This window comes from Silurus meridionalis, chromosome 6 (genome assembly GCF_014805685.1).
Source record: "Silurus meridionalis isolate SWU-2019-XX chromosome 6, ASM1480568v1, whole genome shotgun sequence".
NCBI lineage: Eukaryota > Metazoa > Chordata > Actinopteri > Siluriformes > Siluridae > Silurus > Silurus meridionalis.
In genome coordinates this window covers 14,716,392-14,744,134 of record NC_060889.1, presented here as the reverse complement: position 1 = coordinate 14,744,134, position 27,743 = coordinate 14,716,392, and the positions used below count along the sequence as shown (strand labels likewise).

General features: G+C 37.3%; 1 protein-coding gene across 1 annotated transcript in view; it reads right to left on the bottom strand.

Annotated features, from left to right (window-relative positions):
- Positions 1–9,822: 9,822 nt before the first annotated feature.
- exoc6b (exocyst complex component 6B) overlaps positions 9,823–27,743 on the bottom strand; it is a 98,060-nt gene continuing 80,139 nt past the window's right edge. Inside the window, 2 exon segments of the mRNA XM_046850785.1 lie at positions 9,823–11,589; positions 14,562–14,674. Of these exon segments, the coding sequence (XP_046706741.1) occupies positions 11,463–11,589; positions 14,562–14,674 (240 nt within the window). The 3' untranslated portion in view covers positions 9,823–11,462.

Here is a 27,743-nt window from a genome sequence, read left to right as displayed (position 1 = left end):
TAGATCATGGCTTAAATTTTAATTTCTCAAACAAAATAAAGATCATTTTTGTTTGTATATGTTCTGTAGAAAGTTCTGTCTCACATTTTAATATGTATGGATATCAAAACCACTGAAGTATCTTCATAGATTATTTGTAATGGTTTACATCTCTGTGGTTGTAGACACTTTAGGACAGTGGTTCTCAAACTGGAGTCTGTGAAAAATTGCAGGGGATCTGAAATATATTTTGTTGTTATAGGCTTAAAAATCTCCAATAACCATTATGTAAAAACATTGTTTTATTTTGAGAGTATTTTACTGATCAATTAAATTGAATGGATTTAATCTACCGTATTTACCAGCTTAAACAATGAAGCGGCTTATTTATGAATTTTTCCTGTTTTTTTCCCGGTTTCACAAACTTCAAGCCAAAAAACTGAGCGACATAACATTAGACCAATTAAATTTCCGAACGAAAACAAAAGAACGCACCTCACCTGTGTTCTGAGCTGCACGCCTCCCGAGACAAATAGTTGTGAAAGGAAGGAGGAAGACAGTGAACAATGACTTACTTGGTCGGCTACTGTTTAGATACAAGCCGTTGTAACGCGTTGAGTCTGGGTGAAGGGAGAGCTCGCTAACTCCAGTTACAACAGAAATCATATAAGCACAGACAGGTTTCCAAAACTCGTGCTTTTTATTTTTACTTGGCAACAGCATTACGGGTTAGTCAAAGAAACTTAGAAATGAGCATCAGAAAATAATAAGGACATATTCCTCATCTTGAACACACACAGTTATACTGGAAGAATGCAGTGGCAGGCTATTCCCAAAATACCGCTATGCTCCTAAAGGAAGCGCAAAATATTTCACCCGTTACACCGTGTGTAACGTGTCTTTCGTTAAAGCCTGTGTAAAGTACATTAGTGTAGACACCTGCAGCTTATAGACAGGTGCGGCTTATTTATGTTAAAAATAAAAATATTTGTAAAATTCAGTGGGTGCGGCTTATATATGGGTGCGCTTTATAGTCCGGTAATCATAATAACCCACAAACAGGTTGACCAGTAAATCTGTCTTCGAATTAAAATTTCAGCAAAGAATAATGTGAATCGAAAAATGATTTGGCAAATAATCATTGTAAAATGTAAAAAATGAGTCTGATATTTAAATATGTGGACTATGAAAGTTTTCATTTTGAGATTTGTTTCACAATAAAAGTGGTTCTTGACTGCAGAAAGAGGCTGTAACCATTTAGAACTGACTGCTAAAATCTAGTTCTGTAATACTCACCACTATTTCAAAACATATTGCTGAACAGAACCCTTCAGTTCATTGCACTGTATGCAGAACAAGGTCAGACAAGATTCTAATCATTTAGTTGAAGCCGCCACATCACTCACTATAAGCCACTGGGCCATTAGTAGGTACATAAACTACATGCTGCTGAGCCTTTGAGGCTTTATCTGTGTTATCTATTGCAGCAGGCAATATGCAAACACAGTGTCTAATCCACTACTGTCTGGGGTTTCATCTGAACCACACGCACACACAACTACAGCAGGTACTTCTGTTCCCAGCTTATGAACATATACACACACACACCTGTGGTTATTTTTAACCCTCTTCCTTTTGAGACAAGGATTTGCAAGAGAACACAATATCAGCTTTTGCCATCAATAAAACATTTTTTTTCGTATCTGCATCTGTTTGAGGATTGGTGCTGATAGGTAAGTGTATGTTCAGCATTCTTCTGCACGCAATGTTATTTTGGTCATGTTTAAACTTTTTCAGGGACACTAATGCGAACATCACTGAGGATGACCTCGTCTGACCTTTAAGAGTTTCGCTACTGTGATGGAAACTCATCTGTTCAGCCCACAAGTTCCAGAAACAAAAGTATAACAGAAGTCCAGAAATAAATATACAGAGCAGCAAACATGAACAGTTTACCATTTCTGTTTTTAGGAACTGTCCAATTCACCTCCGGAATGGAAAAAGACACGTCACTTTTAAAGTGTCATTCCTTTTCTGTAACTGTGCTAAAGTTTGAAATTCCTCTCTCCGTCCTGCACGTCTTATACAGCATCCTCATACAACAACCAGAACTGTATTTGTAAACAGTGACTCTGAGTCAGAGAAGGGTCAAATGCTGAGAAAGGTCCAACACAGGAACACGTGTGAGGTAATATGGGGGGGGCAGAAGGCAGTATTTGTCTCAAACAATGAAGGACGTGTTTGTAAACAGCGCCTCTGAGTCAGGGAGAGGTCATATAACGAGAAAAGAGTGTTAGCTCAGGAACATGTGCGAGTTCTTTCAAGGATGTCACTCAGCCAGGAAGGACAGAATAAACAGTATTTTAGCTTGAAATTAAATGCATGGGGAAATTTCTGAGCTCATAAGCCAAATCATTTCTCAGAAGTTGAGCATAATAAATGTTAAAAGGAAACTGTAAGGGAAAGAGGCATAGTATTTACTGACAAAAATGAACACAGATTTCTTTTTCGCTTCAAGCAGTTGAGCTAAAGCGTGGCATTTTCATGCCCTGACATGTCACTGGGAACTCCAGCAAATGTCAGAGGTAATTTGTAAGACAAAATGTATTTTATAGACTGAAATATGATGCTTAATCAGTTCAAATTCGAATGTAAAATTCAAGTTTGTTGCACTGAAGAATTCAATGTCGTGAGAAGCTTTTTTCATGGAAATTCTTTACATTGCCAAAGTGTCATGTACGTACAACGGTTTTAAGAGAAATCAGGAGGAAATTAGTCATGATTTGCAGGAACATGCAGGAAGCAGCATATGGAACACATTTCATTCAAAACAATATATTCAAAACAATATACTTACAAAAAATTGGATGACCTTAACTGAGTTTAGACATATAAATGATTTACATGACTACAAATGCTGAATGATTGAGTTTCAGTTTCAGTGAAATAATTTCAGTATGATTGGCCTCACTTTAATTCGACCCTATTTGATACACAAAAGGGATCTTTAAGGCAGACAATCACCTGCAGTTTGTCTGAGAGTGATGAAACAGTGGAGGTAAAACTGAGGACATAAACCCAGACACCCTTTTTGTGCTGTGCTAAAAACAGCATGCAAATGCAGAGCTCAGAGTCACTGATAGTGATGATCACAATCAGTTAAAAAGTCATCTGCCTCTTTATAACACAGGTGCATCTAATTTAGGATAATAAATGTAGTGGAGGTGGACATTTTAAAGGCAGATTAACAGGTCTTTGAGGGTCAGAATTCTAGCTGATAGACAGGTGTTCAAATACTTATTTGCAGCTGTATCATACAAATAAATAGTTTAAAAATCATATATTGTGATTTCTGGATTTTTTTTTTTTAGATTATGTCTCTCACAGTGGACATGCACCTACGATGACAATTTCAGATCCCTCCATGATTAAGTGGGAGAACTTGCAAAATAGCAGGGTGTTCAAATACTTATTTTCCTCACTATATATATGTATTTGAACACCCTGCTATTTTGCAAGTTCTCCCACTTAATCATGGAGGGATCTGAAATTGTCATCGTAGGTGCATGTCCACTGTGAGAGACATAATCTAAATATATATATATATATATATATATATATATATATATATATATATATATATATATATACAGTACAGACCAAAAGTTTGGACACACCTTCTCATTCAAAGAGTTTTCTTTATTTTCATGACTATGAAAATTGTAGATTCACACTGAAGGCATCAAAACTATGAATTAACACGTGGAATTATATACATAAAAAAGTGTGAAACAACTGAAAAATGTCATATTCTAGGTTCTTCAAAGTAGCCACCTTTTGCTTTGATTACTGCTTTGCACACTCTTGGCATTCTCTTGATGAGCTTCAAGAGGTAGTCACCTGAAATGGTCTTCCAACAGTCTTGAAGGAGTTCCCAGAGAGATGCTTGGCTCTCTCTTTGCTCGGGCTCTTTTCCTTCACTCTGCGGTCCAGCTCACCCCTAAACCATCTCGATTGGGTTCAGGTCCGGTGACTGTGGAGGCCAGGTCATCTGGCGCAGCACCCCATCACTCTCCTTCTTGGTCAAATAGCCCTTGATGCCTTCAGTGTGACTCTACAATTTTCATAGTCATGAAAATAAAGAAAACTCTTTGAATGAGAAGGTGTGTCCAAACTTTTGGTCTGTACTGTAATATATATATATATATATATATATATATATATATATATATATATATATATATATATATATATAATTTTCTTTTTTTTTATAACTTGGTCAAACAACCATTCAAGCAATTACTATTTGTTTTTTTTTCCCTTACTGAAAACAAAACAAGCTCTGTTGAATCCCCCACCCCCAAATTCACATAGTTAAATTGCCCTTTATTAGCTGGTTCTTATGGTCCATAGAATTTACAAAAATTCAATATGTCTGGACTTGGTGTATGGGGCTGAGCTTCACGGAAAGCAGAAAGCTGAATGAAATTTTGGGGTAAAAAAGTCACCAAGTAATACAAAGTGCACGTCCTTCACGAGTACAAATATTTTCGCAATATATTTCCTCTGTATACATATTTGGAATTTTCACCTTTTGTTGCTCATCACCTTAAACAGGCCATGACCTGAGTATACCCCTTCAACAGACAATATTAAGATGAAGGCGGATTCATTTCCGTCTGCATACAGTGAAAAGTACAAGATAGCAAAAAAACATTAAAATAAGAGATGCAATACCAGTTTTTTTTTTAAATGCATAAATCTTGTCGAAGTAAAGCATCAAATCCAATTACATTCTCCTAGTAAGAGCACTTCTCTGCTGGCACTGTTCGCACACTGACCTCTCACAAATAAAGGATTATGTGCTCAAATGCTCCCCAAAAGAATAGTTTTGCCTGACTCACCCACAATATGCAATTCCTTCACCACTGTTTTGGACTGCGCTATCGCTTCTGCACCACCAGGCAAGTGCAAGAGACAATGGTTTGTTTATGTACTAGTTACAGCTCAGTGATGCTCTCCATATACAAACACAACCAAAGCAAAGCAGAATGCGATGTGCATGATAAAGAGCTCAGCTATCTTAAATGTGGAAAATAACCCAAATTGTTGATGCTGAGGGGCTAGAGCGGGAACTCATTGTTCAGTGAAACTGTGGACGTGATCCATCTCATTCCATGAGTTTTTGATGGCTGCATTTACCCATTGTATTGTGTGTGTGGTCTTTCCAGTTTGTAATGAACCCAGTCCTAAGAGTTTTTTTTTTTTTTTTATCTCAACCAAGAACGATAGGAATCACTTTTACACCAGTGGCAAATAAATAAACAAATATTTTTGTCTGTTCTATTCCGAGGTTGGAAGTAATGAAGTACACATATGTTGTTACTGTACTTAAGTAGATTTTTCTGGTATTAGTACTTTACTATTTCTTTTTCTGAAAACCTTTGCTTTCACTCATGACATTTTTTTGACATAAATATCTGTACTTTCTACTTCTTACATTTTCAAAACAGGCTCGTTACTTTAGTTTCAATTTATTCGGTGGCAATATTTATGCATTTATTCCCGTTTTTAGCCCATTCACCTATTTCTTGTCATTGCGCTGCTTTCTCAACCCACCACTGGTGTATCATTTCCTGGCTCTCGCACACCACAGACGTAGGCTAGTTTATGTAGTTAACAACAAACAAGGCAGAAGGCAACAAGAAGTCTGGGGTTAAGTGTGAATGAGACAGAGGGAGTCAGTGATGTAAACATTACTGAGAACAGAGACATTCCTGATTATTATCATCTTTTCTCTGATAGTGTTCTATATGGTGGTTGTTCAGCCTGGATACATTCATTATGTAACAAAATTTAAAATTCTTTTGTATTAATATATTAATAGGATGTGAGGTTCAGTTACCAGCATGACATTTAAACAGGTAGTAATAATGGCTACTTTTTTACTTAAGCACATGTCAGAGCCCAAACTTCATTTTAACTTGAGTGAAAAAGTGTAGTCAGTATTTCAACTTTTACCAGAGTCTTTAACATGAGTATCTGTACTTCTAGTTAAGTGAAGGATGTGTGGACTTTTGCACTCTCTGGATTTATATGCTTTATGTGCATAGTATGGAAGTGTGTAAAGTATTCATACACTAAACAAAAATTTACTGTTGAACCTAATATTCAAATGGTTGGGCTTTGGTATCATTTTTCTTTCAAAGAATAGCAAATTCTTCTCTATTTATTAACATATTTAATTTCTCCTTATCAGCTCAAAGAAATAAGTACAAAGAAATATTATAAATTGTAATATTTTGTGAATTTCCTTTTTGGTAAAGTTTCACCCAAAAAAATAACATGCTCTCTTTTAAGGTTCCTTCCTCACACCATTTCAGGGAGTTTCTTTTCTCACCATTGTCATCTTTTTGAACGTTTTATTTGAATGTAAATCTACAGCTTTCTCCAGATCTCCAGATTTCTTTACAGTTACTTTCTACTTTTTGTCTGTTGATAAATTGGGACAAAAAGTAATTGTAATTGTTCTCAATAAGGCCTTTCACAAAATTACACATAGTGGAAAATTCTGAAGACTTTCAGAAGAACTCTTTCTAGGAGTAAACATGCTTTTATGTTTGTGTTTACACAATACATTATAACTATATTCCTCACAGCTTCTGTGTACTGGGTTTGATCCAGAGCTTGAACTACTGTTCATCTTTCCTTGGAAGATGCCGGTTTCCACCCAGTGTCAAAAAACATGCTGGTAGGTGGTTTGGCAATGCAAAATTGCCAATAGATGTGAATGAGTGTGTGAGTGGGTGTGCATGATGCATCTGCAATGTACTGGCATCTGATCAGAAGTGAATTCTGCCACCTGTTGCCCAGTGTTACAGGGATCTTCCAAAAGCCTCAGTAGGATAAAAAAATGACTGAGGATGAATGGATGGATTCAGTTCCTATTTAAACATGTTTTCTAAATTGTGTACTAGCAGAAACAATCAAAACTCTTTTTATGCACCCAAATTTTCTAAAATAGCAGTTTTTAAAGCTGTGAAAAAGTCTTACCTCAACCCCCTATCAGATATAAGCCAATATAAATCACACTTTGAATTGCTAAAATCATAGATAAGGTCGATGTACTGCAGTTATGATGATACTTGCATAAGAATAACAATTCTGAAATCTTTCAGTCAGGATCTAGGATTCATCACAGGACAGATACAGAACTGGTTAAAGTAGTAAATGACCTCTGACAGTGTTGTGTTTCCTTGATTGTGTTACTAGCTATTAATGCAGTATTTTGACATCACAGATCATAATAATCATCTATATAGAGTAGAAAATGTTGTTTGACTTCTTTCTGGCCCAGGTCCTATTTGATCACTGTGAGTTTGTAGATGTAATGGTAAATTCTCTATTAAAACCAAAAAATTAAAGTTTGCTGTTTCACAAGGTTCTTCTCACTTAATATTAGGGTACAATTACACAAATCAGGCATAACATTTTTACCGTTGAAGTGAATACACTGATTATCTCTAGATCATGGCACCTGTTAGTGGGTGTGATATATCAGGCAGCAAGTCAGCATTTTGTCCTTAAAACCTGATGTTTTAAAAGCAGGAGAAATGGTTGAACGTAAGGATTTGAGGAAGTTCGACAAGGGCCAAACTGTGGTGTCTAGACAAGTGGGTCAAAGCATCTCCAAAACTGCAGCTCTTGTGGGGTATTTCTATTCTGCAGTGGTCAGTATCTATCAAAAGTGCTCTAAGAAAGGAACAGTGGAGAACCAGTGACAGGGTCATGGGCAGAAAAGGATCATTGATGCACATGTGGGGCGAAGTCTGACCAGCTCCTGTAGCTCAAACTGCTGAAGAGGTTAATGCAATTATACTTGACTGGTCAGGACTGTTTTGGCAGAAAAAGGGTGACCAACATAATATTAGGCAGGTGGTCAATGTTATGCCTGATAGGTGTATTTGCACACTTCTAATGTTATGCTGATAATAAAAGAAAATATGGTTAATCAATGCCAGATTAGACACCACTGTATTACACCACAAGATTAGACACCACAAGTATTACACACTGGATGCCTGCACACTTCATCCTACTTACTGTAATTCTAAAAAGACAGGCAGATTACAGCATTCCACATTACGACATACTAATTAAAAAAACAAACAAACAAAAAAAAAAAGTCTTTTATTTGAAGCCCATATTATTACAAGTATAGTCTTCATTCATCTCCACAAAAATTTAATATGAAGCAGAAAAATGTGTTCATGGTTTCCTGATCCGAGTTATTCAAACCAGAATATATGCCTTCTATCTAAACTGCATTAGTCCTCCTATTTCCAGAAGCCCTTTCCTACAACACAGAGTAATGAAAATGGAACTGGAATTCTTTCCGGAGTAACATATATATATATATATATAAAATTTATTTCTTACTTCTGTAATTTGCCATCAGCATTAATCATATCTGTATTTAACGAGTTCTCATACTATAAATATATCTGAGTTATAGATTAGTGGCAAGTGCAAGCCCTTTTTCAAAAACCAGCTGATTCACAGCAAGCCATGTAATTAAATTTACTATGATCCTATCAGCAAAAAATATATATAAAATAGTGAAGCATGGTAGTAGTAGCATCACCTTCCAGCACAATAATGACTCAAAGCACAAATCAAAGATGACAAAGAAATGGCTTCAGAAGTAGATCAACGTTTTGGAATGGTCGCTCAGGTCAGATTTAAATCCCATCATGAGTCCAGATCTCAATCCTATTGAAAACATATGGAGATACTTGAAGAGGGCTGTGCACAGAGACCATCTCTTTATTTGGAAGCTCTGAAGAATTTTTGAAAGGATGAATGGAATAAATGTCAACACAAGTTCTGCTCAGTTGTTGAATCTTACCTAAAAATGCTGTAATTAATACAAATAAACAAATGCTTTAACACTCCCCCCCCCCCCCCAAAAAAAAATGTTTTCACTTAAATGTTCTTTTTTTTTTTTTAGCTTAGTCACATTAAAACTGGAAAATTCATCTGGCATGATTTATCTGGGTTTCATTTGTTTTCCATAAAAGAAATTTCCATTTTGAAAGTGTCTGTAGACTATATGCATATTGTGTGTAGCACATTGAATAATCACCAGGAGACAAAAACAGCTTAGAATGGTACATGGCAAAAAGCTACTTTATTAAATACATTTAAAAACAACTGTATGCTAAATGTGATGGGGGACGGTACAGTACAGACCGCTTTAGTCAGTCATATGTAAATACAAACCTAAATTGACTTAATTTAATTGAAATCAAATTAAATTTAAAAATACAGAAATAAATATTTACAGTTGCATTAAGGGTTTAATAAATTATGTATTTGTTTCTCAAACACAAAATATCCTCACAGTTTATGAATACAGTTTGTTTTCTGTGAAATCTCTTCGTACTGACATTTGAGAGAAACGTCACTACAGACTTTAGAACAATCAGCATTGTTTCTGATTAAAGATGAAATTGCAACTGGTTTGAAAAATACATAAAATTAAATGATGTTAATAAGAAGAAGAATCAAAGGAGAAGAAGTGCAAAATGCTAGCTTTCTGTAAGCAGTTTTTACTTATAAGTTGTTATTTTCCTGTTCAGTCTTCCTTTATTTTTACATGAGCATGACTTTATTCACTAGAAGTTATGATGCCTCCAGGCCACATCTTCATGCTATAGTCTTCAATGAACCAGAAGTATCACCGCTTCTGGTTTTTAAATTGATGTGCATTAAATATTTGTGTAACAGCATCTATTTAATTATCCACAAAGAAAAAAAAGAAAAAAAGAGCCTTTACTCACATTGGTCATTATTATTTTATTTGATATTGGTTGACATTTGTTTTAGACTATTAGTATTGGAAGGTCATTCATTAGTGGTTTAACATAACATTCTGTACATCAAAATGAATAAAGGTTTCCTATAAATTCACACAACACTGCTCATATGTAATCTCTCTCAATCACACACACACACACACTCGTACACATGTACGCAGACACACAATTCTGTGGCTCGGTCACTAAGCCCAAGTACAGGTACAGAGGATTAAAATCAATTATAGAAACAAAGGAAAAACAACGAACACAACCACAAAAGAAACTTTACACACTCATTGTGCCCCCCTGAACATCCAAATTACTCTCTTACTCTCACACACACACACACACACACACACACACACACACACACACACACACACACACACACACACACACACACACACCACAAAACAGTGATCTACAACCAGTAAAACCAAAACAATTACCTCCGTGTTGACAATAAAAGACTTTACCTACTTCCCTACGATTTGATGAATATTCCCTCTCTGAAAATAAAAGTAATATTGCACCCACTTGATGAGAAAATCTCATCAATTAAATAAAGACCCCAATAACCCACAGCACAAAAGTATGCACGCACACACCCAGGCACATTATACAGGTAACAATGCTGTGAGCTGTTCCTTGCTGAAGTTCTATCTTGATAAACTAGTCTGTACAGAATAACAGCAGCTGATACGAGATCCTGCGGTAGGTTAAGGCCATAACAGAACTCGCTTGCGACTTGTTTTTGCTTTTAGTATCTATTTAAAGGGAATTACAGAACCTTTTATCAGCAATGAGTGACCATGTTCCAGCTCATTTAGCTTTCAGTCCTGTGCAGTGGCTTAAGACTACAATATACAGGGTATTAAATATATAGGTTTACTTCTCTCTATTAAGAAAAGTTTAAAATAAACTGGGGACTTTCAGCATTCAGGACAGAATGGCTACATTGACTAGAAACGCTGTGGAAAAAGATACCAAGTGAGAAAAACAAAACATGAAGAGAGAATCTGATTTATGTATTAAAAGTAATTTGATCTCAAAACAGACCTTTTTGTAATTACCATTATTAAATACATTCAAATGAAATGAAGTAAATTATTTACTTAGCCAGTGTAAAAAAAAAAAAAAAATCCTTCTTTTACTGAATTGATCTTGTTGTTCTGTTCAAGCTGAATGTAAAACATCTCACAAAAAAAGAAGAAATGCACAAGCTTTGTTTCTAGACACTGTAGAATTCCTGCAGATAATATGCTTAAAAGTCCCTTCTGTCAGATATTCGGTTGCTAGACATGTGAAACTAATAACTAAAGTCTCATAGAGACAGGTGTAAAAAGGGCTCCACCACTGGTAACCCTATGCTGTGCTTACATGGTCATGTAGGAAGACAGGAGAGCAGTTTCAAGGTTCACGGGTGCTGAAGCCAATGAGATGCGGTCAGGAAGACATTAAAAGTCTTGGGTATAGGACTGCAAAACTGGCATAGCTGGAACCGTAACTTAGCTTTTGCATAATACAAATACTTATTGTGAAAGACCAATGGCACCCATACGACAATTCTTGTCTATCCCACATGTCTTGCAAGGGGTGGGGAGTCGTGACTGACGGATGCACTCAGGACTGATGGTTGGCAATAAGGTTCCGCAGCTGTTTGACGACGGTGTCAATGAGCTTCTGCTTGTCACGTTCGTTCTTACGGAACTGAGCAAAGACATTGTTTTTCCGACTAGTGTCCTTCATCCTACAGGGAGTGAGACAGGAGAAAACAATAGAAACACAGGGGAACAACAGGGGGGGGACAGAGAGAGAGAGAGCGAGAGAGAGAGGGAGAGATTACATAAACAGACAATAAATGTATGCGAGCAATTTGCTTATCTTTTGTTATATCTTGGCATGTACAGTAAACTATTTTCATTTTTCAAGGAAAATCTTTGACAAAGATCTAATCTTCTAGCTAATCCCCCCCCTCCCTTTCAGACACATGATTTGAAAAAGATCAAGCCTTTGTGAATTACGCCCAAGTCCCTGTTTGAGGAACATGCAGTGGTAAGGATGCATCCCAATTAAAGTCTGGAAAACTGGAAATGAGAAGAGCAGACTGGAAAAGTCAAGAATCGAGGTAGAAATCAGACCACCACCCCAGGCCAACAACAACAAAAAAAAGACGTCAAAAAGCACCTTTTTTTTTTTACGGCTCTCTGAACTGAGAATGAGGATCCAGACCATTACCATAATCACCATAAACAAAATAAAAATTTTCTACTGTTCAAAACTCTCATGGTTAATACAGTATGCCCCCTGTACTTACAATTCACATTCATGATTCATGTTCTTTACTCTCCACCAAACAGTTCATAACAACAGCCAATGAGGCACAGTGTAATACATTACATTTTAGCTTCAGATTGTCAATTGATATATTGTTATATAAACTAAATCATGGAATTCTTGTAAATGAATATATACAAATGCAGTAGCTCAGTATAGTAGTATTATACAATTTCTTTTCTTTTTTTTTTTTTAAAGACATTACAGGATTATACCCTTTTTTTTTTTTTTTTACATACATTTTTTTTTGTCTCCACCAAACAGTTACAACAACAGGCACGACAGTCACACAGGCAGTATTATATTTAGTCTCCCCAATTGTCCTAATCTCATTCACACATTAATTATCTTTTACCTCACTGTGGTTTATCTGATGAGATCAGACATACAATAGTGTTTTTGTGGTCACAGGACAGTTAGAAATATCTGCCTCTTATCTCTGCAACTATAGCTACCATCACCTAGCAAGCGATGTCTGCTTCTGGGAAATGTGGATGAAGAGGAAGGAAGCCAGATGTGAATCACAGGTTGCAGAAAGAAGGTGGAAAAAGTACAGGTGAACGATCATTATTAAAACTTTCACATACCATCAGAGAAACAGAATCTCAGTTAACTAGGACATCGTTTTACTTCTATTATACCTCATGTTAATCACTTCTTACATTGCCTATCTACCTGATGATAATGGAGCCGTGTTCTGAAACACACTCTTAATTTCAACATAGAGATAAATGCAGCAGTTCTTAGTCTGTTTAGTTCACTCACCTCCTCATCTGTACACTCTGGTCATAGATATCAAGCCCCAAAGTAACAAAAGCTGAACTTAACACCACCATCAAAACCATCAGAGTTAGCATCTGGTTGATCAATAACTAGCTAAGCTAATTCTCTACCATAGCTTTGCTCTGTATAGCTGCGTTGATTTCTGGAACTTTCATTGAAACCATTTGTTACCTCCACAAATTATATGTTAGATTTCTTTTAAACTAAACATCACAAAAAAATTGAATATAAGCTTTTTTTTTGGTTTACAGGCAGTGACAAATTCTTCATCCGCCGAGTTTTTGCGAGCATGTGTCCAATTAAGCCGCAGCTTTCTCTTCTCAACTGACCGCCATAGAGCCCGATGTGTTCTTCAGCTGTTGTAGCTCACCCCCACCCAGGTTGTGTGTGTTGTACATTGAGATACAACATTAGATGCTTTTCTGCTCACCACAATTGTGATTTTCCGAGTCACTGTAGCCTTTGTGTCTGCTAAAACCAATCTGGCCTGTCTCTATTGCTCAGTTTCATCAAGGCAAGAACTGCCACTCGCTATTCTCAAGCTGTTTTGAGTAAAAATCCCAGAAGACCAGCAGTTATAGAAATACTCATCTGGTACCAGTAAAATCAAGTGAATATTACCTAAAGCTGCTGGCTTATATCTGAAGGATTTTATGCATCCACAGGATTGGTGATTAGATAATTGCACAACTGAGTATATGTACATGCGCATCAAGTGCTCAGTAAGAGTATATATATATCAGTGTAGTATATACTACATACAGAAAACAGAAGTGCCATCAGAAGCCCAGTATAGGCACAGTGTGGTATATAACATTTCAGCTTAAAGATATACCAGACTGGTCAAATAATATATTGTTATATAGAAAACAAATCATGGTGTCCTTGAGCATAAATATATACATTTATATAATTGTAGATATAAATATATACAAACAATAATTTTTTTTAGTATTCAGAAGTTACAGGGTTACACCACAATTCTAATGTAAATGCTCCTTTGAAGTTGTTACAAATAAGACCCTGTTTAGTGGCCAGTACAGGGTTTAGTAATACAGATCACTTTCACTGAGCATTTAGGGTCGAGATTGTATGGCCAGGGTAAATGCAGCTCAAATGGGATCAAGACTTGTGTGTGCTGCTCTAACCAGAGAATTTATGATCTTCCCAGGAAAGGAGGGGTAGAAAGAGAGAGAACTGGGAGTACACATTATTGTAAGAAAGTCAGCCAGAACGTTAAAAAAGAGGGGAAAAAAAGGTTACAAATGTTATAAGGGTATCACACACACCACCTGTTCTATAAACATGCAAAAACAAATATTGACTCTGCATTGTGCAGATTAGGAGCATAACCATGCATACACAAGAAAATGTTCAAATCGACATTTCAAAATAGCACACTGCAGACACACGCACAGTGCAGAGAGCAGAGTACTCACGCTCGAGAAATCCTGCACATAAGCAGATGAGCAGCAAGTGATGTGATGTGAGGGGGGAGAGATGATGTCAGACAGGGAATTTCTCAGAAATAAGAATGTGTGTGTACAAATGTTTTAGGAAAAGGTACTCTGTGAAGGCAACATGGCTCTAAATGTAACTTACTTCTCCAGGAGGGCCAGGGCAGTATGCGGGCTGACCCTCAGGTACTTGCAGGTCGGACGTCCATAGTCAGCAAGGTATGTAGACCAATCCCACTGAGTAAAGAGGTCCAACAGCTAAAAAACAAAACAAGAAAAACAGAAAGCAGGTTAGAGAGAGGGTAAAAGAAGCTCATAGAACAACATTATTAGATGTTTTTTTTATTTTGACTATTTCATTTTATTCCCAAGTATGATATCAATAGATAAAAAAAAAATATTTGGTATGTTTTGGCACTACAGCAGCGCAGTAAATCTATCTGGAATGGAATTGAGTGTAAAGTAAAAGAAAAAAAAATTTCTGATAGTGCATCAAAGCAGATCAAGTTCAGTCTGAGTCCATCAGTCGCCCCTTACTGGAGCAAGCGGTTCAGTTTTCACAGTCTTACATAAGTGAGTAGGGCCTCTTAAATGAGATTACTGAGGAGGCACAAGGGAAAAAACCATGACAAAGCTGGGGATTAGTAAAGAATGGAGAGAGAAAAGCCATTTACACTTTTTCACCTTGTGAGCAGAGATGCTTTGGTCAGCCTGTGACCCAGACCTGACCTGATAATGATCTGCGACTGCCCAGAAATGTGTGGTCCATTACAAACCCAGTGACATTCAGCACACTACCAATACCAAGTTCATTCCCCACACACACACGCACGCGCGCAGGTCAGATGTACATCCATGCAGACAATTAAGGACATTTATTCCACCAGATGGAAAAAGGTCCATGTTCTGAACTGAAAACATTCTTGTTTACATGTGTGTGACAAGCAGAAATAAATTACCAAAAATCTGTCGGATCGAGTACACAACATTAAAAAGGCAAACATCTCCAAACATCTCCGTCTGTTTCCTTACTCACACGGCATCACCTCAAATCACACGAAAACACACACCATCACAATACACCAGCATATCCTAGTGTGGTGGCAGATAAGCACCTGAGTCTGATGAGTCAGATTTACAAGCACATCTCTTAGATTTCGTTTTGCTCCACCTACATAAAAGTGCTGTAAATCAACAAGACAAAATAATATTTGTATTTAAAAAAAAAAAAAAAAAAAAAAAAAAAGAACTGCAGGAGGAAGGGTGGGATGCAGGTTTTGCTGTCATCCATAACCCTGCAATATACACAAACACAAATGTGTGCATTCCATACAGCACGGACTGGTTCATCACACACGTTCATGACCTGGGTTTCACCTCTCCGATGAGCTCCCTCCCTCCGCCTTCACCTCCTTATGAACTTCCATTCGGTATCTTTACACGTCTCTCTCTCTCACCTCAGTGTGACCCCGTGTCGGTGTTATCGGCCCCACTTTCCTCGCTCGCTGAACAAACAGTGAGCTGGGGTGGGGGTGGGGAGTTTGGGGTTGGTGGTGGTGGATGGGACATGCACTGGATTATCACTTCCTCTCATTCTTCCCAAAGAAAGAATGATGGAGAGAGACAAAATAAAACATGACGCGGCACACCGAAGTGTTGACCTTGTTTCCCTCGTGCCCTGGTTCTCACCCCAAGCTTGTATACACACTCCCTCTCAATGACTGCAAACCGGGCATTTGGATAAGGGCTCTTAATGGTTATTCTGACTGCTGTATTTATTTGTTTGGAACGCTAGGGGAATTACTAATGTCGTTAATAGTCTAAAGGGGTTGGTGAACCAACCCTCTGTTTGTATTCTCCCAGATTTGTTGCTCTTTGGACAGTACTTTGAAAACACAAGATTTGATTTGCAGCACAATGCGCGTTATAAATCACAGAAAGCGTTGCATAATAACTAAACATACCCTAGTAACTATATCCCTCATATACAGGGCCATTAACCAATTGTATTTGATTATGTAGCATTTATTTAATCTTTGGTGGTAAGAGTGAGTTAAGCTATGTATGGTATGTACATCTAATTTGGAATAATATTGATGCATCCTGCAACCAAAACACACTTGTACATTCTTGTTCTCTACTTCTCCTCTGATAGTGTCTCCATACAACCATCCATTCCTCTGTCCTCCCTAGAATCACACTTTCTTCCCATTAATTCTGCTGTTATCTCAGTCTTCATCTCCAGTGCTTTGTCTCTTACCTCTGGCTGGCCTCTGGCTTTTAGCATTGTTTAGTGCATTCTCTGGCATTGGGCCAGCAGGACTTTCACAGGCCAAGTTCAGCGGAACCTAATCCTGAACAGTAATAATAAATGCCATAGAATAGAATGGTTGGCCCACACAAGCAAACAATAACAAACGCCTGGCCACCATAATCGCTAAAACAACTTTAGGAACCCTCTTTGAGGAAGAGCTCAAAAACAAGGACAGCCTCAAAAAAATAAATCAAGCAGGTGTAATAAGGCCATTTTGTGCTGGTTATCATGGCTCGTTTGTGGTTGTGTATAGTGTGAATGAATGCAAAGATTCCAAATGCAAAGTCCAAACAACAAATTTAGATACTTAATACAATAACTCTACTATGAGTTACCAACACTTCCAATTAAAGAAGATCCAACACCAGATCTACACCAGATCACCAGTCCAGATCTTTCACCCATAGAAAACATTTGGCGCATCATAAAGAGGAAGATGCGACAAAGAGGACCTAAGACAGTTAAGCAACTAGAAGCCTGTATTAGACAAGAATGGGACAACATTCCTATTCCTAAACTTGAGCAACTTGTCTCCTCAGTCCCCAGATGTTTGCAGACTGTTATAAAAAGAAGAGGTGATGCCACACAGTGGTAAACATGGCCTTGTCCCAACTTTGAGATGTTTTGATGCCATTATATTAAAATCAACTTATTTTTCTCTTAAAATTATACATTTTCTCAGTTTAAACATTTGATATATCATCTATGTTGTATTCTAAATAAAATATTGAAATTTGAAACTTCCACATCATTGCATTAGATACATAGTATATATTTTAAACTTTTAGTTTTACAGTAAACACTAGGCACATATGGGGAGAAAAAGCTGTTACATTTGAGATATATATATAGATCAAATGTAACTTTTCAGGATTGGTGGGTCTACTCATGGTACCTTAGGTATCATGTTCCTAAAATCAAAGCTTCTGAAAATATTCAGACACTAGGACAAAAGCAGCTACCACAACTGCACCCATTCAAGTCCTTTTATGTGTCATAAGTATTCAGTAACTATTCAAGTATTTATGTAATTTACTTGAGGCTAAAAAATTTGTTTTGACAGAACTTGCCCTTTAACCCTTACTCAGACAGCAAGTAGTCATTTTTGCTTTTGTCAGTTTAAAGACCGTGTCAGTGACTGACACCAGACGAGTGAATCTGATCAGCCTTTATGTCAACAAGGTCATCTCCAGCTCAAACCTCTTTCCTGCTGCCTAAACAACATTGACATCTTATCTGAACACTGAACTGGATTGGAAGTTGCAGCTTTTTCTTAGTGGTAAACCAAAGAAAGGTCTGTGCTAAGTGGAAGCACTCAGCATGCCTTTGTACGAGTGTGGGCCTTGCCAGCACACAGAGAAGGAATGAAGAAAAAAAGGGAAAGGTGGAAGGGCAAAAGAAAAAAAAAAAAAAAAAACAGAAGTATCACTCAACATAAAGGCTGAGTAACACTAAGATAAGAAGCATTATCAGGTCATGAAGCTAAGAGAAAGTGGCTCCCAATGTTACTGGCCATATTTCAGTTTAAATAGCAGCACTCAAAGATGGTCAAAGGTTATCTTGTGGGGTTATCGTGACTGACAGAGTTTAAACGCCTGTCTTCTGGTAGCATGTTCAAAGCACTTGCAAACACAGTAAGGTGGAGAACAATCTCTGCTGCTGTCTAAGTGCTGAGGAGTGGCAGTGCTGTCAGTCAACAGATATTATCCATTGTCAGAAATGTGCTTTTCCTGGTTAAAGAAAGACTTGAAGGAGTCAAGGTAGGAGACAGAACGTGTTCAGCGAGGAAGAGAATTTTAAGAGAGAGGGGAAAAAAGGAACCTTGCGAAAATAAGCTGAGATAGACTGGACATTCCAAGAGAGCAAAATAACTTAAGCAAAGTAAAACAAACAACAAACCGACAAGAAAAAGGAAAATTCAAAATGGGATCATTCACAAATAACTTTTAGGGTGAGTAGAGTGCTGTCAGGACTGTAGAAAATTTAACCCATGTTATATATATATTTTTAAATAATCAAAAGTTAATTCCGGTCCACTAATTTGATTGGACAAGCAGCTTTCCAGAACTTCTTATATTTAGTGTGATTATATATTTTATATATATATATATATATATATATATATATATATATATATATATATATATATATATATATATATATATATATATATATACATACACACACACACACACAGAGAGAGAGAGAGAGAGAGAGAGAGACACTTCACTGCATGGTTCACTCTGGTTGCCTACGTTCACCAAGTAAACTTTTAATTTAAAGCTTGCAAACCGTTAATTAGGGCTTCTCAAGGAAGAAATAATATATAATTTGGCCGAACTGAGACCGAAATATGAATTAATCAGATTTATATTTAGAAATTTATTACTTATAAAACGTGATAACACAGCTGCCTGTGAAAATGGCAGACAGTACAGGGCCAACCGGCAGCAGGTAAAAGTGTGCGTCCCAAGTCATCGAATGCATAAGAGCATTTTGTGTGGGACAGAACATTTTATATTGAACGCAACAAAGAAAACTGTACCGTGAAATTATGCAAAACTGAGCTTGTGTGACAGGGAAGTACCACAGTAACGCACGAGCACCGTGGTGTCACGGATGAGGGCAAAACATCAGCACGATAAGCAGAAACTGTATAATCCTCATCATGTAAAAATTTTATAGTTTAATTGCACTGGCTCATCGCACTGGCTCATCGCACTGGCTCTGTTCTGTCGTGACTCGTGAGCATCAGGTTGCACAACCAGCTCACTCACAGCATAGTGAAGGATTCAATTAAAACGGTGCGAACAAAATCTAAAAGCAGCAAATAACAGCAGCAGTAAACATTTACATTTTTAATCACTGTTGTGAATTTCAGCAAATCATTATGCATTGTACACCAAATTATATAAATCAGGCCTGTTAGTTTGCTGCATTTTGTTCCATTCTCTTTTTAAAGCATTTGTCTAATACTTCAGTTAACTTACCTGTTTACAAACGTGAGTTACTGCAGCTTTATTGCGTTACATGCTTGTTTTCAATGTTTGTATATTTAATTTATGCATATCATTTAATTATTATACAGAATTAGATTATATATTCTAGATGCTTACCCTCACAAAATGCTAGAACAAAATGTATTTTTTTAACTAAATTTGTCAAAACAATGTTGTATTTTATTATTATTTATGATTGACAACTTGCCATCTGCAATATCATAAAATACAATACAAATGTTGATGTACACAAATTGCTTTCCCTTGCATACTCAAAAAAAAAAATAATAAAAATAAAAAATTTTAACAAACATCTCAGCATGGGAGGGATTTGTTCAAAGGAGATATCCCCCATGCAACAAGCAGCGACCATAAGCTTTAAAATGTCTAAATTAAACTCAATATTTAACAAATCTTTATTTTACATTTTGTAAGTACACTTTTATACATAAATACTCTGAATTGGGGTTTTATATCATTATAATGATATAAAACATCTAATAAAAGTATATATATGTAAGGTGTTTCTTTTTCCGATTAATCGGGGATGGGGCAAAATCCAACCATCTGATTAATCGATTATCAAAAAAATCATTAGTTGCAGCCCTACTAGTCACTGATGCCACTTGATTGACACCTAGAATCTTGCATGCTTTTCAAGCTTTTAATATGTTGAAACAACTAACAAGATAAATGACATGTATGCTAGACTTTCCATTTTGTCACCTGTTACAAAGCAAACCAATCTAAACACAAAAAGTCCATTCTGCTTAGTTTATCTGGATGTGAATGGTGCACTGTTCCTCTGCACTGAACACACAACTGTGTTATCAGCCCTCGTAGCTAGCAGGCTACATCAGGATCGAGTAAAAACAGAATTCGTCCTGGGGCCGCTCTGTCTGAAAAGCTATAGTCTCATTCTGGAAAGAGCGGCCCCAAACTCACCTTTCTGTGCTCTCCAGAGAAACAGAAGTTATGGTGTGGTGAAGCGGTCATGCAGACCACAAAAGCACATACACACCGGGAAGAAATAAAGCCCTTGGGCTACACATAAGACTAAGTAACAGATACAGGTTAATGAATAAATAAAAGCTTCATGAAGCCCATCACCATAGTGTTCTATAAAGGTTTGCTCAAAACGCAAAGACAACCGGACAATGGAGAAAAAGGAGGTAAAAGTCTTTCTTCCAAACATTTCTAGTCCCAGGGGCATTATTAAAGACTTATTTCAGCATAAACCTTGCGTTAAATATAACATTCATGTTTATATAGTATTTTGTAGCACATTCTTGCTCTTGTCCAAATTCCTGATTTTGTACAGTTGTCTCATTTTCTTTCTGGACTGTTTAGTCATGAAAGTATGCTGCATCCATTTCCTAATGCAACCATATCAACTAAGAATTGTTTAATTCTTATTAAGTGTCTTTCTTTTCTTTTTTTGTTTTGAAGCATGGTCTGGTGTTGCTATCTGCATGCTGCTGGAGTTGCTACTTTCAAAAGATCCACACAGAAAAGCAGCAATTAAATATAATGATGAGATGCACCAAAAACAACACCTGTGAGTCATTTCACTCAAGTTTCATACAGCTGTCCTCTAAACCTGTCTATTATTTTTTGATATTTTGAAACTCTATACAGCAAATATTTTTGTGACCTGCAAATATAAGACTATATGACATAAACCTTTTCGGGCGCTGCTGGTATTTTGAACTAGAAGACATTTTGTCGTTTTAGATAAATCTTAAAATCTCCATGAAGTCTCAAGATATTCCGTATGGTTCAAGAATTTGCCTTCTTCGGCAGCTTCTATGAGATGCTGTGGAACAGACTTCGTTATGACGGAGGGTGGGCGTGGTCAGCTCTGGACACATTTTCAAATCCACATAGACTACATTAGTTGTGGGGTGATATAAATAAAATTGCATCTTTCAAACGTCGTGTCATTTGTACATTTTGCTACAAATATCGAACGGGTATTATGATGAAAATGCAACGCATTTAGGACAAATGATCGGTTTGCTACCATTTCTGCTTAGACTTGTCACACATATCCAATCAATTTGGGTAACATTTTCATTTGAATTTTGCAACTTAAAAAGCGTTAAAATTAGTATGTACATAATTTTAATTTGTAAAATATTTTTATAATATTTACATATTAAAACTATTGTTGTAAATTGCGAAAGTACATTTTATAATTTAACTTAAATTTTGCACCAAAACTTGCACATATGGTAATGAAAAATGTTAACCTAATTACAGAAATGCATTGCCATTTTGAGAATTTTGCTACCTCTGCACTTTAATACTTGCTCAGCCCAGAAACATGAAAACTTTGATAAAATCTTGCCTGCATCACAAACACCTCTTTACACACTTATTTCAACCTATTCTGTCTTTGTTTCAACTATTACTACAAATATTATTCCTGTCTGTAGAATGTATACACATTGTTTTCTTAAAGTATTATAAAGTGCTCTTGACGTGGAAAGACATGTTACACAAATAAATGGTTATGACTACCAAAGCCGATATAACGGGTGATGCACATTACGCACTATACAATGTATAATAGTTTTCAAGGTCAAAGGGGTGTCCTTTTTTGTGATGTTGTTTTGACACTTGTTTATTAGAGCTGCAGAGAATAATTCATAGATGTTTGACAGAAAGAGCATGAATTAGCCTGAGGAAGACATGGCCTCCCTCTCACCTTCCTGCCTATTCAGACAAGGCAGAGTTATCACCAGGGCAAAATATGACTCCCTCCACGTGCATGTGCGCTACAGAACAAGCATAAGTGCTGCATACTGATTCGCGTTTCTCTTGATCTGTTAAGAACTTGCTGATGCTGTGTAGTGGGGCACGTACAAGGAAAGCGAACAAGAAAACAAAACAAAACATCATTTCATATTAATGAACTCTAAACAAGATTTGTGAGAGTGGAAAGGGGCAGAGCTTCCAAATCACCTGAGCAAATCATTCAATATGCATATGTCGATTCGCTCATTTTTTTCAAGAATAAATGACTGGCTAGTATCGAAAAGAAAAGAAGCCAAAACAGTAGAGACCTACCAAGACAAATGGTTGGTAGGTCTGGTATATTATATAACTTGAGCCAACCTCTCCTGATATCATAGTAGTGCAATATCATGCAAAATGACTAAATTCAAACTAAAGTCAAATGCAATAAAATGAAAAAGACATCCAGTTTAAACCTACATAAAAGAGTGCAATGAAATAAATGAGAAGTAAAGAAACACATGCATCAGCAAATCGCAGCACCTGGTCAGTTGACATGTAGAAGTTATTTCGCTTTGCGCTTAACAAACAGGCCATTTAGGACCACCTGACCTGTAAAACACGAGGAAAACTGCACCGCTCCTGTTTTTCTAGGTATGTTTTGCGCTGTCAACAATTAATAAGTGTTTGACAAAGCAGAGTATGAATTAACTGGGGGAAGACGTGGCCTCCTTCTCACCTTCCTGTTCATTCAGACAAAGCAGAGTTATCACCAGGCCAAGAGTGCGCTGGAACGGTCAGAGCTGTGTGGTGCTCACAAACAGCTAAACTACGAGTAGTACAGAAAACTAAAGACAATACATAGGAAGGTCTCTCGGTCAGACCTTGTCCAAAAAAATGCCAGGGAGATGCTTGGGTTAGGGTTAACACAAGACTTGTAATGCTCGTTTTTATAAAAGCACAGAAGCGCATTTTTCAATAATGTGACAAGGTCCGAGAATTCCAAACCAGTCTGGCAAAATTGTGAAAATGTTGACATCGTAAAGCAAAAATGTATAAAAATAAATAAATAAATAAATAAATAAATAAATAAATAAATGTCTGTATTGCCATTTATTTACTTTCAAATTGCATCCTTTAATAACTTACTGGAATGGTATAAAGCTGCTTTTACATCTCAGAAACTTAGAGATTGTGTGCATGCACAAAAGCAAATAATACAAGTAATTTATCTAAGATAAGACTGCTTTAGAAAAACACTTTGATAGAAGTATAATCAGATAAGTTGAACCTTTTCGTGTGACTATACAACATGGACAACCCTTGTAATGAGGGTCAGAGAAAGGCTACTCAAAGTCCACATACTCACAGTCAGAGGTGGCAAAAGTCCACACATCCTTCACTTAACTAGAAGTACAGATACTCATGTTAAAGACTCTGGTAAAAGTTGAAATACTGACTTTCTTTTTCACTCAAGTTAAAATGAAGTTTGGGCTCTGACATGTGCTTAAGTAAAAAAGTAGCCATTATTAGTACCTGTTTAAATGTCATGCTGGTAACTGAACCTCACATCCTATTAATATATTAATACAAAAGAATTTAAAATTTTGTTACATAATGAATGTATCCAGGCTGAACAACCACCATATAGAACACTATCAGAGAAAAGATGATAATAATCAGGAATGTCTCTGTTCTCAGTAATGTTTACATCACTGACTCCCTCTGTCTCATCCACATTAACCCCAGACTTCTTGTTGCCTTCTGCCTTGTTTGTTGTTAACTACATAAACTAGCCTACATCTGTGGTGTGCGAGAGCCAGAAATGATACACCAGTGGTGGGTTGAGAAAGTTGCGCAATAACAAGAAATAGGTTGATGGGCAGAAAACAGCACCCAGTAAGAAGAAAAGATATTGATCATGTCACCGAATAGATTAAAGCTAAAGTAACGAGCCTGATTTGAAAATGTAAGAAGTAGAAAGTACAGATATTTGTGTAAAAAAAATTAGTGTCCGAAACAATTTATGTACTGATACCAGAAATATCTTCTTTAATACAGTAACAAAGTATTTGTACTTCATTACTTCATCTCTGCACACAGATATACCATGAACATAAAAGATTCCAGAAAAAAATTGTGTGTGTGAGTGAGAGTTTGCCATTTAAGATTGAAAAGTCATGCCAGCGCTTGTTCTTCCACTGGAACTCACCAAAAACCTATTTACAGGTCTGAGTGGTAATAAAACTAGCATTAGCGATTGACCTATCGCACATCAGGCTTTCCAGTAAGAGGCAATGAGGGTTGAAATTGAGGTCCTAAGGAAACAAAAACTATTTTTTCCATCAACTGTCAGAGAGAATATTTTCAGAAGGAGACGAGGAAATAAATGGCAAAAAAGGCAAGGAAATGGCAAAGGAGAAAGCCTAAAATCATTGAGAAAATTTGGTATAAACATTTATATTCAGCACAAAATAAGTGTATGAGTGAAGATAAAGTGCAGCAGCCTGAGAGTAATACGAGTAAGCAAGACAATGGAAAAACTGTATCGATTTCTGTCCCCCAGCAACCCAGGCTGTTCTGTCAGGACACGGCTCCACGTGCTGAGCTAAGCTGAGGGTGAGCTGGAGTATTAAAGATAGAAGAGCTCAGACACTAGTTCCTGAGAGACTCCCTTGCTGGACAGGTGCCAAGGTTACTTGAGGGTCAGCACTCGGTCTTCTTGTATGTGTGCTATGTGTTTATGTATTGCGCACAAAGCTTTTACGGCTTTAGCATACAACTCTCTCCCAACACTGCCAATTTTCACAGAAAGAAGGAGAGAAATGGAAGGGAAAGAATAAGAAAAAGCGAGACAGACAGATAGCACGTCAGGCTTATCGTCCATTGGCTCCAGGGAAACGCAAGCAGGGTCGGCCGGAGGCCACTTGACTGGCCCTCCCCTTCTCCCTCACATATTCTCTCTCCGTCTTCACTCCAAGACGGAAAGACAGGAAGAAGGCTGGAGAAAGTGATTACACCTGGTCTGGTTCTGGCAGTTAAGTACAGGAAGGTCAGCCAGCGTGCACTGGGGGCAGGATGAGTTCACAGCCCCACACTTCACACACTTGTCTTTCTCTTTCGCTGCCTCCTCCCTCTTTTGCCCACCATCCTTTTCCTTTCTTTTCTGCTGTCCTCTCAGTGCTGCTCTCCAGAGTGCAAACTAGTGTAGTTAGTAATCAATTCATTTCATCATCTCTACATTTACAATTGAAACAATTTCCTTAGGGGATCAATAAAGTATTCTGATTGATTTCATAAGGGTTAAGCGGTCACTTAACAAGAGACGCTCGATAGGAAGGTAATTTTGATAAAACATTATGTAATATCATTTTAATATTATTGAATAATAAATGTCACATTTAGCTTGTGTATGTTACATGCTGTTACTTTGGAGATCATGGCTGTGAGATTGAAAGCTGCAAGTCTCTTGTTCTTTATACTGTGGTAGCTTGTTATTAAAACTCATCTAAGTGCTCAATGCCCCATTGAGGTTTTTTACAAAAAAAAAAAAAAAAAAAAAAATTGTTTAGACTTCTATGCACTGTGAGGTTTCAGTCTAATAGAGGTTTCAGTTTAATAGAGGTTTCAGTCTAATTCACCTTAAATAAGTAACTGGGTGTTACTATACACATTTAATGCTGTTATGCTCAACAGGTCAGGACTGTTTTGGCAGCAAAAGGGGGACCAACACAATATTAGGCAGGTGGTTATAATGTTATACCTGATCAGTGGTCATAATGTTATGCCTGGTCGATGTATAAGCAATTAAAGTCTAAACCGGCTAAGATTCAAATAACAAATAATAGGGGTTAAACATGACATTACTTCGTTAAAGAAGGATAATTGCCTGTCAAGTGATATGGGTCAACTGGAAAAGACAATATCTGCAAAGCCTGTCAATATACATTGCAGAGACATCATCTGAAATTAATTATGAGCTTTAGTGTGCGTCTTCATGGAAACTCGAACCCAGGCCTGGGATCACGACCAATCATTCTGTCATCTTCATACAAAAGCACACCATCCCCAACTATCCACTCCTGATATGTGGCTGTTTTGAAAGAGATGTTCTGCTGAAAGAGACATTTTGGAGGAATTCATTGGCCTGGTGTGTCACGATGTCTTCACTGCATGGTAGAGAGAGAGAAAGAGAAAGGACACTGTTCAGTACTCTAGAGTGAGCCAAACCAAAAAGAATCAGTTGAGACTTCAGCATCCATCTTCACCACAAGAACACACACAGCGTGTCATCCTCATGGGGGTGAAGAGTACTCTGATGCAAAGAGAGATGTCAACCCCCTGCACGGCAGAATCTTTGCTCCCTCAGCGACTCCATACAAGCAGGGCAGCTCATCAGTCTGACCCCTGGAGACCTGTGACAGGACCTTAAACAGGCCTTTCACTGCCACACACTGGCAGGCCATTGAGAATGAGCAGGGGCAACAGAGTTAAGCATGACACACTCTGACCACTGAGAGGAAGCAAGACGGAACAATTACACTGTGACACCTGTCAGTGGCCTGTTTAGCTGTCTGTGGAGAGATGGCAAGAGGACTGGAATTGCCCCACTTCCTTTTCTAACTCCACTTTTCCTTTAGACTTTCAGCTCTAATTCTTTGATTATGTCTCAACTTTATTTTTTTACTAGAAAACATGAACTCTGGAGGACCACATAGGTCTAACCTCGTCTTATCCTTACACTTTACGAATGATTCTTAAAAATTCTTTTTTTTTTTTACCCGTCATATGTACCGTACATCACAGTTAAATTATTTCTGTGGATATCCCATAAATGTTAAGAAACTGGGGTCAGCTATGATAAACTGCCCCTGGAGCACAGAGGGTTAAGGGACATGCTCAAGGGCCCAAGAGTAGCAGCTTGGCGATACCAGGGCTTGAATCCCTGACCTTATGATCAGCAACCCAGAGCCGTAACCTCTGATCTAAAACTTCCCCTTAAAGGCACCCCCTTAGAGATGAAGAGATATCCCCCCCTGAAGAGATATACAGGGAGTGCAGGTTTTCAGTATTAAAAGAATACAGTCGCATAGGCCAGATGGTCTCATCCTGCATTATTCCTGAAATGCACTCCTTCACGTTCCTCCGGTCTGTCTGACCTGAGCTACTGAACCCTATAGGTTCTGGGTTCAACACAAGCTGTGTTTGACCTACTTGTGACTCCTATTCTATTAGAAACACAAACACATGCTCAACCCAAAGTCCGGGCCATTCC